The 13670-nt window shown below is 42.7% G+C and overlaps 1 protein-coding gene across 1 annotated transcript in view; it reads right to left on the bottom strand.

The window, feature by feature from the left end:
* Positions 1–13670, bottom strand: part of LOC110535140 (poly (ADP-ribose) polymerase family, member 8) — an 84207-nt gene that overhangs the window by 1883 nt on the left and 68654 nt on the right. Inside the window, exons 16-26 of the mRNA XM_036936522.1 lie at positions 13093–13185; positions 12887–13012; positions 11914–11979; positions 11241–11308; positions 10157–10205; positions 7247–7359; positions 6654–6726; positions 6041–6110; positions 4962–5029; positions 2343–2412; positions 620–704 (exon numbers count right to left, since the gene is read on the bottom strand). Of these exons, the coding sequence (XP_036792417.1) occupies positions 620–704; positions 2343–2412; positions 4962–5029; positions 6041–6110; positions 6654–6726; positions 7247–7359; positions 10157–10205; positions 11241–11308; positions 11914–11979; positions 12887–13012; positions 13093–13185 (881 nt within the window). The remainder of the gene's footprint in view (positions 1–619; positions 705–2342; positions 2413–4961; positions 5030–6040; positions 6111–6653; positions 6727–7246; positions 7360–10156; positions 10206–11240; positions 11309–11913; positions 11980–12886; positions 13013–13092; positions 13186–13670) is intronic.

Raw genomic sequence — 13670 nt, forward strand, 5'->3', positions numbered from 1 at the left:
CTAGTCTACTACCCTAACCCCTAGTCTACTACCCTAACCCCTAGTCTGTTACCCTAACCCCTAGTCTACTACCCTAACCCCTAGTCTACTACCCTAACCCCTAGTCTACTACCCTAACCCCTAGTCTTCTACCCTAACCCCTAGTCTGTTACCCTAACCCCTAGTCTACTACCCTAACCCCTAGTCTACTACCCTAACCCCTAGTCTGTTACCCTAACCCCTAGTCTACTACCCTAACCCCTAGTCTACTACCCTAACCCCTAGTCTACTACCCTAACCCCTAGTCTACTACCCTAACCCCTAGTCTACTACCCTAACCCCTAGTCTGTTACCCTAACCCCTAGTCTACTACCCTAACCCCTAGTCTACTACCCTAACCCCTAGTCTACTACCCTAACCCCTAGTCTTCTACCCTAACCCCTAGTCTACTACCCTAACCCCTAGTCTACTACCCTAACCCCTAGTCTACTACCCTAACCCCTAGTCTACTACCCTAACCCCTAGTCTACTACCCTAACCCCTAGTGTGCTTTGATGAATTGGAGGCGACTGTAAGGGATGTCAATAAAGGGCATACCGTCCAGTAACTACTGCAAGGAATACTGTTTAAGCCTACTTACACGAAGAAGAAGCGTGTACAGACATGATCAGTGTTGGGAACGACCCAGATGTCTCCATGTTTGTGCAGGTCAGGGGATGTGATTACTGTTAAGAGGACAAACAGTTTATTGCAAAAACAATGCTATATATTCATTTTCAGAAATGTTTTTTTATTTAGTAAATTAACATTTATTGTTTAAAGAAATTATGAAATGTAATCTTGTCTGTCCCCCCCTCACTATCTAATCATGGCATGGTGTTTGTTCAATGACAGTTGTGTTTGTTTAAAATCGTACCGCTTGGTTTAATTTCAGAGAGACAAATAATAATTTTGTTTGGCAAAACTCTATACGGTACATCCACCTCACTCTCAGAGAAATAAGTAGCACTGCTCGGTTTTACACAGTCAAATGTAACAAATAACTACATTTTTAATAAACAACTGTTCAAATAATACATTTGTAATATTTTTTTCTCCTAATTCAATACAGTAATGAGATCTGTATGCAAAACATTTACATTTAGCAGATGCGAGTGACTTATAGTGAATGCATTCATCTTAAGATGAATCTTAAGACCACATATCCCAGTCATCTTAAGACCACATATCCCAGTCAATTATACAGGAAACCAACATTCCGTTCCAGCTAAACAATGGATCTATTCAGATGTAGGATTTTAATTTGATCATTTTTGTTGCTGAGAATTTCCTTGCACAGTAGGAAATGCAACCTTGTAGTGTATTCAATTTTTAAAAAGGCTTCTAAAGTTAAAATTTCCACTTTAAAATGTAAGACTTTATTTGTCCTTAAAAAAAAAAAAAGGTCAAACCTTAATTATAATCCACATAATTCACATTTCCTGTTGCTGCGGGATTATTTTCATGACGTAGCATACTGGCTCAAATTAAGATCCTACATACATCTGTAGCGTTTTGTGAAAATGAAAATGCGAATAAAAAAAAAAATCTGTGAATAGGAATATTGTACACACAGGTAAGCAATACTTCGATGAAAAAGTCAAAGATGTGAAATATTTCATTTTGGAAATAAACTCTATGTACACATATATTAAAATAGAGTTCACATGCTGTGGCTTCAGAGTGTAGTAGCCACTTATTCCACATTTTGTTGCGTTACAACCTGAATTCAAAATGGATTACATAAAATTTGTTTTAGGTTATTGCTATTGTGAATTCATCTCCCAGTGTCTGGTGGAAAGCAGACAACCAGGTTTTCCTCTAGGATTTTGTCTGTGCTTAACTCCATTCCGTAATTTTTAAACCTATTATTGCACACATAGTGAGACCCTGCAACTTATTATGTGACTTGTGAAACACTTTTTTTTTTTAACTCCTGAACATATTATGTCTTGCCATATAAAAAAGATGAACACATTTTTAAAAGGGAACAAGTCTTTGTTTTAACTGTGAATATTCCGTCTACAATATTTTAGAAATAACAAAGGGGTTGAATACTTATTGACACAAGACATTTCAGCGTTTCAATTTTTTTTAAATTAATTTGTAACACATTTCGAAGAACATAATTCCACTTTGACATTATGGGTAATTGTGTATAAGCCAGTGACATTTCTTTTTTTTAATCCATTTTAAATTCAGACTGTACCAAAACAAATCAAGTCCCGGGGGTGTGAATACATTCTGAAGACACGGTATGTGTTATAAGTTAATGTCTCCATGGTTGTTCTGTGGTTACTCCAGCCCAGAGCACACATACCTACCTTCACATAAGGCTATGCACTTTAGGTTCCGACTTTGCAAAAACTGGGGCTGCTGTCCTTTCTTTGTTGACTGCAAAAGGACACAACTCTAGTGAACACAACGTTCGTTTCCCCCCAGTTAACACCAGTTTTAACACAATGTTCATTTCCCCCCAGTTAACACCAGTTTTAACACAACGTTCATTTCCCCCCAGTTAACACCAGTTTTAACACAACGTTCATTTCCCCCCAGTTAACACCAGTTTTAACACAACGTTCGTTTCCCCCCAGTTAACACCAGTTTTAACACAACGTTCGTTTCCCCCCAGTTTACACCAGTTTTAACACAACGTTCGTTTCCCCCCAGTTTACACCAGTTTTAACTCAACGTTCGTTTCCCCCCAGTTTACACCAGTTTTAACACAACGTTCATTTCCCCCCAGTTTACACCAGTTTTAACACTGTACAGAAGTGAACACAACGTTCGTTTCCCCCCAGTTAACACCAGTTTTAACACAACGTTCGTTTCCCCCCAGTTTACACCAGTTTTAACACTGTACAGAAGTGAACACAACGTTCGTTCCCCCCCAGTTTACACCAGTTAACACAACGTTCGTTTCCCCCCAGTTTACACCAGTTTTAACACTGTACAGAAGTGAACACAACGTTCGTTTCCCCCCAGTTAACACCAGTTTTAACACAACGTTCATTTCCCCCAGTTTACACCAGTTTTAACACTGTACAGAAGTGAACACAACGTTCGTTTCCCCCCAGTTAACACCAGTTTTAACACAACGTTCGTTTCCCCCCAGTTAACACCAGTTTTAACACAACGTTCGTTTCCCCCCAGTTTACACCAGTTTTAACACAACGTTCGTTTCCCCCCAGTTAACACCAGTTTTAACACAACGTTCGTTTCCCCCCAGTTTACACTAGTTTTAACACTGTACAGAAGTGAACACAACGTTCGTTTCCCCCCAGTTAACACCAGTTTTAACACAATGTTCGTTTCCCCCCAGTTAACACCAGTTTTAACACAACGTTCGTTTCCCCCCAGTTTACACCAGTTTTAACACAACGTTCGTTTCCCCCCAGTTAACACCAGTTTTAACACAACGTTCGTTTCCCCCCAGTTAACACCAGTTTTAACACAACGTTCGTTTCCCCCCAGTTAACACCAGTTTTAACACAACGTTCGTTTCCCCCCAGTTTACACTAGTTTTAACACTGTACAGAAGTGAACACAACGTTCGTTTCCCCCCAGTTAACACCAGTTTTAACACAATGTTCGTTTCCCCCCAGTTAACACCAGTTTTAACACAACGTTCGTTTCCCCCCAGTTTACACCAGTTTTAACACAACGTTCGTTTCCCCCCAGTTAACACCAGTTTTAACACAACGTTCGTTTCCCCCCAGTTAACACCAGTTTTAACACAACGTTCGTTTCCCCCCAGTTTACACCAGTTTTAACACAACGTTCGTTTCCCCCCCCCCAGTTAACACCAGTTTTAACACAACGTTCATTCCCCCCCCAGTTAACACCAGTTTTAACACAACGTTCGTTTCCCCCCAGTTTACACCAGTTTTAACACTGTACAGAAGTGAACACAATGTTAGTTTTCCCCCAGTTAACACCAGTTTTAACACAACGTTCGTTTCCCCCCAGTTTACACCAGTTTTAACACTGTACAGAAGTGAACACAACGTTCGTTTCCCCCCAGTTTACACCAGTTTTAACACTGTACAGAAGTGAACACAACGTTCATTCCCCCCCCAGTTAACACCAGTTTTAACACAACGTTCGTTTCCCCCCAGTTTACACCAGTTTTAACACTGTACAGAAGTGAACACAACGTTCATTCCCCCCCCAGTTTACACCAGTTTTAACACAACGTTCGTTTCCCCCCAGTTTACACCAGTTTTAACACAACGTTCGTTTCCCCCCAGTTAACACCAGTTTTAACACAACGTTCGTTTCCCCCCAGTTTACACCAGTTTTAACACAACGTTCGTTTCCCCCCCCCCAGTTAACACCAGTTTTAACACAACGTTCGTTTCCCCCCCCCCAGTTAACACCAGTTTTAACACAACGTTCATTCCCCCCCCAGTTAACACCAGTTTTAACACAACGTTCGTTTCCCCCCAGTTTTAACACTGTACAGAAGTGAACACAACGTTCATTCCCCCCCCAGTTTACACCAGTTTTAACACAACGTTCGTTTCCCCCCAGTTTACACCAGTTTTAACACAACGTTCGTTTCCCCCCAGTTTACACCAGTTTTAACACTGTACAGAAGTGAACACAACGTTCGTTTCCCCCCAGTTTACACCAGTTTTAACACAACGTTCGTTTCCCCCCAGTTTACACCAGTTTTAACACTGTACAGAAGTGAACACAACGTTCATTCCCCCCCCAGTTTACACCAGTTTTAACACAACGTTCGTTTCCCCCCAGTTAACACCAGTTTTAACACAACGTTCGTTTCCCCCCAGTTTACACCAGTTTTAACACAACGTTCGTTTCCCCCCAGTTAACACCAGTTTTAACACAACGTTCGTTTCCCCCCAGTTTACACCAGTTTTAACACAACGTTCGTTTCCCCCCAGTTTACACCAGTTTTAAGTTTGCATTATGATTACCTGTAAGTTGGTCTTGTTTGTAGCAGTTTCGTCCTTCGAAGTAACTTTCAGCTGTTTTTTGTTCATCCCTGAATGGGAGAGATGTTATAATAACAATCAGGACAACATTTGGTCTGCAAATCAGACACTGCTCTGCTCTGAAAACCCGGCACGTTTAAAACAATTTTTTTTAATGTTTTTATTTTTAAAAACAGGTGAGTAAATGAATCTTGACTTTATTGTGCAGAAAGAACATGTCGGTCACAATGTCTTGGTTCACGTACTGCAGAGTTGAACTGTTACATTGTAACTTTAACTACTCTGGTAGGACAACAGACTCAGTCATCACATAACTTTAACTACTCTGGTAGGACAACAGACTCAGTCACACAACTTTAACTACTCTGGTAGGACAACAGACTCAGTCACACAACTTTAACTACTCTGGTAGGACAACAGACTCAGTCACATAACTTTAACTACCCTGGTAGGACAACAGACTCAGTCATCATATAACTTTAACTACTCTGGTAGGACAACAGACTCAGTCACATAACTTTAACTACCCTGGTAGGACAACAGACTCAGTCACATAACTTTAACTACCCTGGTAGGACAACAGACTCAGTCACATAACTTTAACTACTCTGGTAGGACAACAGACTCAGTCATCATAACTTTAACTACCCTGGTAGGACAACAGACTCAGTCACATAACTTTAACTACCCTGGTAGGACAACAGACTCAGTCACATAACTTTAACTACCCTGGTAGGACAACAGACTCCGTCACACAATTTGTAATTCACGTATTAATGGCTCAGCGATATGACAGACGCACAAAGTAAATAGCATAAAGGGGGGTCAATTTCCGCAACTACTAAGAGCGTTGAAGCGCGAGGCTCAACTTGTCCCTCTGTTTTGGTGCCCTGGCGACCACGCTGTAACCTCTCTTAAAGCCAAACCGTACAGATACTGCGTGACAGCGAAGTCTTGCATCTCGCTCATCCTAATATCTGCGGCGCTGTTAGTGTCAACGTAATTTCGCTGAGTCTACCTGTTAAAATGAATTACAAAGTTCCTGTAGGTTTTCTGGGTACCTGAGTAACCAAATGATATGCTTGACATTGGGCTGATATAGATCCCACTCCCGTAGATGGCGCCATGGAGCTGCCGACAGACAACAACCACAACTATTAGAGGTGTTTGGTCTACAGAGATAACGTGCAAAATATATGCAACATATTTTAAATATGTATGGTAAAGGTTAGGGCCGCGACGATACCAGTATCGCGATACAAAACACAAAGCAGATTTAACTTGTTTAAGGAAAAACGGCCTTAGTGTTGGAAAACAAACACGTTGTCATCCACAATTACATGTATTTATTATCCAGGCTACACACACACACACACACACACACACACACACACACAATATATATATTACATACTAAAAGGACCAACGAGTTGCCTGCTTCATGTTTTCATTTTTGTCTCGGGGAAAAAAACATTGCAATACTGGTGTCATCACAGCTCTAGTAACAGTGTGGTTTGGAGTGAATGCTGTTTGTGTTCAGGTCTTGAAGAGTTATTACATTTACTCAGACCTACTGTTTATCATACACAGTAGTCTCAGGCAGTTGAAATCACAGATTGTGCTTTTTAAAAGGCTGATAAAACAATTATTGGATTTGAAGATATATATTTTTACCTGAAGTCTTGTGTTGGATGCAACCACCAAACCGTTTCTCAAAATGGAGTGCCAATTCTCTATGTGAGAACCACTGAACAGAGAAAAGGTCATTATTAATTATCCAATACATGATCTACTGTGTTCATCAAATAAAAGTTCATTCTCCAACTGAAAATAGCAGTGATTATAAAAACAACATGTTTCAGAAACATAGTGTACGACTGAAGTACTTTTAAAACAAGTGTAAGATTTTTTTTTTTTTAAACTTCAAAAACAGTGAGTGCACTGTGTGCCTTCATGAGCATATGAATGATACAAAGGAAGACCAGCTAACGTTACCAACATATCCTGAAATAACATTATATATATATATTTATTTTTTGATAGTTAAACTTAAAATGGGCATGGTCTAAATTGACTCAACAACCAAAAACAAATCTCTATATTTAACTTTCTTAAAATGACCCAACAAATCTAGTTATTTCCAGTTGTTTATCAAAGTTAACTGGTTTTGTACTAACCCCCCCCCCCTCCCCCCTCTGTTATATATATATATATATATATATATATATATATATATATATATATGATGAAAAAAAGGGGGAACATACTGGAAAGCGAAGGTACTCCCAAAGAGGTTTTTGGCAGCTCTGAAGTTGGACTCTTTGGCAGGAGGACTGCTGAGTAGAAGGAACTGGTGCGGGGTGTGCATGAACTTCAACTGCTGCAGTCGTGACACGAGAGACAGGAGACAACAACACGTCACAGGTGTCCCAAAGGGCACCCTAGTCCCTATATAGAGCAGGTAAAAAGTAGTGCACTATATAGGGAATAGGGCTGTAGGATAAAGTAGTGCACTATATAGAGAATAGGGCTGTAGTATAAAGTAGTGCACTATATAGGGAATAGGGCTGTGGTATAAAGTAGTGCACAATATAGGGAATAGGGCTGTGGTATAAAGTATTACACAATATAGGGAATAGGGTGCGATTTGGGACACCACATTCACTCTCTCCTTTTCTGTTCTCTCTGTTCTTCACAACTCTACAATCAGCCTGTCTTCTGACCTCACTCTACAATCAGCCTGTCTTCTGACCTCACTCTACAATCAGCCTGTCTTCTGACCTCACTCTACAATCAGCCTGTCTTCTCACCTCACTCTACAATCAGCCTGTCTTCTGACCTCACTCTACAATCAGCCTGTCTTCTCACCTCACTCTACAATCAGCCTGTCTTCTCACCTCACTCTACAATCAGCCTGTCTTCTGACCTCACTCTACAATCAGCCTGTCTTCTGACCTCACTCTACAATCAGCCTGTCTTCTGACCTCACTCTACAATCAGCCTGTCTTCTCACCTCACTCTACAATCAGCCTGTCTTCTCACCTCACTCTACAATCAGCCTGTCTTCTCACCTCACTCTACAATCAGCCTGTCTTCTCACCTCACTCTACAATCAGCCTGTCTTCTCACCTCACTCTACAATCAGCCTGTCTTCTCACCTCACTCTACAATCAGCCTGTCTTCTCACCTCACTCTACAATCAGCCTGTCTTCTCACCTCACTCTACAATCAGCCTGTCTTCTCTCAATCAGCCTGTCTTCTCACCTCACTCTATAATCAGCCTATTTTTATAAACATTTTATTTAACCTTAATTTAACTAGGCAAGTCAATTAAGAACAAATTATTATTTTACAATGACGGCCTACCCCGGCCAAACCCTCCCCTAACCCGGACGACACTGGGCCAATTGTGCGCCGCCCTATAGGACTCCGGATCACGGCCGGCTGTGATACAGCCCGGGATTGAACCAGGGTCTGTAGTGAAGCCTTAGACCGCTGCGTCACTCGGGAGCCCATGTCGTATGACTTCATTCTATAAATCAGCCTGTCTTAGGACTTCACAGGAACACCCAGAAAAGACCTAACGCCGGACGAGAAAATACCATCAGAGATATATTACATCTTAATAACGATACATATAGATATTACATCGTCTAGGGAGATTAAGATTAAGCCAGACTTAATAACCATACATATTATATAATGTCTAAAGAGATTAAGATTAAGCCAGACTTAACCATATATATATATTTTTTTTTTATTTGTAGTTTTTCAGTAACTCTAGTTCCATCTAGTGGGGCAGCAGGGTAGCCTAGTGGTTAGAGCTTTGGACTAGTAACCAGCAGGTAGCCTAGTGGTTAGAGCGTTGGACTAGTAACCAGCAGGTAGCCTAGTGGTTAGAGTGTTGTACTAGTAACCAGCAGGTAGTCTAGTGGTTAGAGTGTTGGACTAGTAACCAGCAGGTAGCCTAGTGGTTAGAGCTTTGGACTAGTAACCAGCAGGTAGCCTAGTGGTTAGAGCGTTGGGCTAGTAACCAGCAGGTAGCCTAGTGGTTAGAGCTTTGGACTAGTAACCAGCAGGTAGCCTAGTGGTTAGAGTGTTGGACTAGTAACCAGCAGGTAGCCTAGTGGTTAGAGTGTTGGACTAGTAACCAGCAGGTAGCCTAGTGGTTAGAGTGTTGGACTAGTAACCAGCAGGTAGCCTAGTGGTTAGAGTGTTGGACTAGTAACCAGCAGGTAGCCTAGTGGTTAGAGTGTTGGACTAGTAACCAGCAGGTAGCCTAGTGGTTAGAGCTTTGGACTAGTAACCAGCAGGTAGCCTAGTGGTTAGAGCTTTGGACTAGTAACCAGCAGGTAGCCTAGTGGTTAGAGCTTTGGACTAGTAACCAGCAGGTAGCCTAGTGGTTAGAGCTTTGGACTAGTAACCAGCAGGTAGCCTAGTGGTTAGAGCTTTGGACTAGTAACCAGCAGGTAGCCTAGTGGTTAGAGCTTTGGACTAGTAACCAGCAGGTAGCCTAGTGGTTAGAGTGTTGGACTAATAACCAGCAGGTAGCCTAGTGGTTAGAGGGTTGGACTAGTAACCAGCAGGTAGCCTAGTGGTTAGAGGGTTGGACTAGTAACCAGCAGGTAGCCTAGTGGTTAGAGGGTTGGACTAGTAACCAGCAGGTAGCCTAGTGGTTAGAGCGTTGGACTAGTAACCAGCAGGTAGCCTAGTGGTTAGAGCGTTGGACTAGTAACCAGCAGGTAGCCTAGTGGTTAGAGTGTTGGACTAGTAACCAGCAGGTAGTCTAGTGGTTAGAGTGTTGGACTAGTAACCAGCAGGTAGTCTAGTGGTTAGAGCGTTGGACTAGTAACCAGCAGGTAGCCTAGTGGTTAGAGTGTTGGACTAGTAACCAGCAGGTAGCCTAGTGGTTAGAGTGTTGGACTAGTAACCAGCAGGTAGCCTAGTGGTTAGAGCGTTGGACTAGTAACCGGAAGGTTGCAAGATCGAATCCCCGAGCTGACAAGGTACAAATCTGTCGTTCTGCCCCCTGAACAAGGCAGTTAACCCGCTGTTCCCCGGTAGGCCTTCATTGTAAAATAAGAATTTGTTCTTAACTGACTTGCCTAGTTAAATAAAAGCTAAAATTATTATTGTTTTAAAAAATGTAATCTCCTCTAATGATGTATAAAACTCACTCTGGTTACTGGTAGCTTGACGATGTGTGACCTGTTACTGCATATTACCCTAGAGAGAAAAACAAAACGGGTTACATTAGACATGAACAGTTTGCAATACAATACCTCCTTCTACTGTTAGATTGACCTGTTGGTACATACTTAAACTGTCATTCACACTTTCTCTTCTGTTGAATGTATGAATCCACTGTCTCATGTCCTGGTCTAACTGTACATTCAATATGACAGTCAATGTCTCTGACTACTGATTGAATTGCAGGCTGACAATAGCCTAACAGCCGGAAACATTGGTTTTGCTCCTTTTGCCTCTTGAAATGAATAAATAACATAAAACAATTTGGAAACCTTTTTTTGATTTCGGGACTCAGTAAAGGGTCTCTTACCATGGCAGTAAGGGGTTTACTTACCATGGCAGTAAGGGGTTTACTTACCATGGCAGTAAGGGGTCTCTTACCATGGCAGTAAGGGGTTTACTTACCATGGCAGTAAAGGGGTTACTTACCATGGCAGTAAGGGGTCTCTTACCATGGCAGTAAGGGGTCTCTTACCATGGCAGTAAGGGGTCTCTTACCATGGCAGTAAGGGGTCTCATACCATGGCAGTAAAGGGGTTTCTTACCATGGCAGTAGGGGGTCTCTTACCATGTCAGTAAGGGGTTTCTTACCATGGCAGTAAAGGGTCTCTTACCATGGCAGTAAAGGGGTTTCTTACCATGGCAGTAAGGGGTTTACTTACCATGGCAGTAAGGGGTTTCTTACCATGTCAGTAAGGGGTTTCTTACCATGGCAGTAAAGGGGTTTCTTACCATGGCAGTAAAGGGTCTCTTACCATGTCAGTAAAGGGGTTTCTTACCATGGCAGTAAAGGGTCTCTTACCATGGCAGTAAAGGGTCTCTTACCATGGCAGTAAAGGGGTTTCTTACCATGGCAGTAAAGGGGTTTCTTACCATGGCAGTAAAGGGTCTCTTACCATGTCAGTAAGGGGTCTCTTACCATGTCAGTAAGGGGTCTCTTACCATGTCAGTAAGGGGTCTCTTACCATGTCAGTAAGGGGTCTCTTACCATGTCAGTAAGGGGTCTCTTACCATGTCAGTAAGGGGTGAGCTAAAGGATCATGCTTGTCCATCTGCCTCTTAATCTCCAGGTAAGGTGCCTGTAGAGAAACAACCTTGATTTAACACCACTGGCTCAATGGGTACAACGGGACAGCACACACACACACACACACACACACACACACACACACACACACACACACACACACACAGGGGAGACATAGGAGGGGATGAGAGACATGATGAATTAGGTCCTAAACACGATGAAGAGGTAAGGGTCAAGGGTTAGGGTTAGTTACCTGGGACATTTCTCTGATAGAGCTAAGGGTCAAGGGTTAGGGTTAGTTACCTGGGACATTTCTCTGATAGAGCTAAGGGTCAAGGGTTAGGGTTAGTTACCTGGGACATTTCTCTGATAGAGCTAAGGGTCAAGGGTTAGGGTTAGTTACCTGGGACATTTCTCTGATAGAGCTAAGGGTCAAGGGTTAGGGTTAGTTACCTGGGACATTTCTCTGATAGAGCTAAGGGTCAAGGGTTAGGGTTAGTTACCTGGGACATTTCTCTGATAGAGCTAAGGGTCAAAGGGTAGGTAGGGTTAGTTACCTGGGACATTTCTCTGATAGAGCTAAGGGTCAAGGGTTAGGGTTAGTTACCTGGGACATTTCTCTGATAGAAGTAAGGGTCAATGGTTAGGGTTAGTTACCTGGGACATTTCTCTGATAGAGGTGAGACTGTCAAGGGCTCTCATCACTCGGTCATAGTCCTTTTTCTGAAATGAACCACAAGCATCATGGATCACAGGCAGTATGAACCACTTCAGAAAAGGACACAGTGAAACTCAGCAAGGATCTACCAACAACAACTAAAGTCCTCTGCATATTCAACTAAATGGTCTCTATATGGATTAGTCTTATAAATCTTATATTTTTTGTGGGGGGGGGGGTGGATTTATTGCGGGAATTCATCAAATTACTGCTGATAAAAGCTATATCCTGGGGTTGAAGGTCTAAGGCTGTTAGTAGGTTCAGGGTTAGTACACCATACCAGGGGGTTGAAGGCCTAAGGCTGTTAGTAGGTTCAGGGTTAGTACACCATACCCGGGGGTTGAAGGCCTAAGGCTGTTAGTAGGTTCAGGGTTAATACACCATACCCGGGGGTTGAAGGCCTAAGGCTGTTAGTAGGTTCAGGGTTAGTACACCATACCCGGGGGTTGAAGGCCTAAGGCTGTTAGTAGGTTCAGGGTTAATAAACCATACCCGGGGGTTGAAGGCCTAAGGCTGTTAGTAGGTTCAGGGTTAATAACCATACCTGGGGGTTGAAGGTCTAAGGCTGTTAGTAGGTTCAGGGTTAATAACCATACCTGGGGGTTGAAGGTCTAAGGCTGTTAGTAGGTTCAGGGTTAATAACCATACCTGGGGGTTGAAGGTCTAAGGCTGTTAGTAGGTTCAGGGTTAATAAACCATACCCGGGGGTTGAAGGTCTAAGGCTGTTAGTAGGTTCAGGGTTAGTACACCATACCCGGGGGTTGAAGGCCTAAGGCTGTTAGTAGGTTCAGGGTTAGTACACCATACCCGGGGGTTGAAGGCCTAAGGCTGTTAGTAGGTTCAGGGTTAATAACCATACCCGGGGGTTGAAGGCCTAAGGCTGTTAGTAGGTTCAGGGTTAGTACACCATACCCGGGGGTTGAAGGCCAGTGCCTGGGAGTCACACGGATCCACCACAGAGGGATATGGCTCAAAGATGACCACTTTCCTGGGAGACTCTAGAGCAGACCTACACATGGACACCAACAGGTCCACCACCTAGGAAACAGAGACGGACACTTAGTCAGCTGTGTGTGTGTGTGTGTGTGTGTGTGTGTCTCGTGTGTGCGCGCGCATACCTGAGCCCCTGTGGCGATCTCGTCGGCTGCCTCGTTCATCACCCCCAGTGTTTGAAAGGCAAACACACACAGTTCCCGCTCACACACGGTGGGCTGTGGGGTGGACACACCACATAGGATCATTCAGATAGATCTCTTGTTTAGCGTTATAGCACATTTTCTCCCTCTAACTCATATATATATAGATAGTAATGGGTGTGCTGCTCGTTAGCAAGTAGGTTGTTTTGGGTTAATTGAGTCAGATACAGCCACAGTCACTCTACCAAAAGTACTACTGGTATACAAAGCCCTGACCTACAGTCGTATCATTAGGACTCAGGACAGTGATCTATAGTTGTATCATTAGGACTAGTTAGGACAGTGACCTATAGTTGTATCATTAGGACTCAGGACAGTGATCTATAGTTGTATCATTAGGACTAGTTAGGACAGTGATCTATAGTTGTATCATTAGGACTAGTTAGGACAGTGATCTATAGTTGTATCATTAGGACTAGTTAGGACAGTGATCTATAGTTGTATCATTAGGACTCAGGACAGTGATCTATAGTTGTATCATTAGGACTCAGGACAGTGAT

The sequence above is a fragment of the Oncorhynchus mykiss genome, chromosome 11, assembly GCF_013265735.2.
Source record: "Oncorhynchus mykiss isolate Arlee chromosome 11, USDA_OmykA_1.1, whole genome shotgun sequence".
Classification (NCBI taxonomy): Eukaryota; Metazoa; Chordata; class Actinopteri; order Salmoniformes; family Salmonidae; genus Oncorhynchus; species Oncorhynchus mykiss.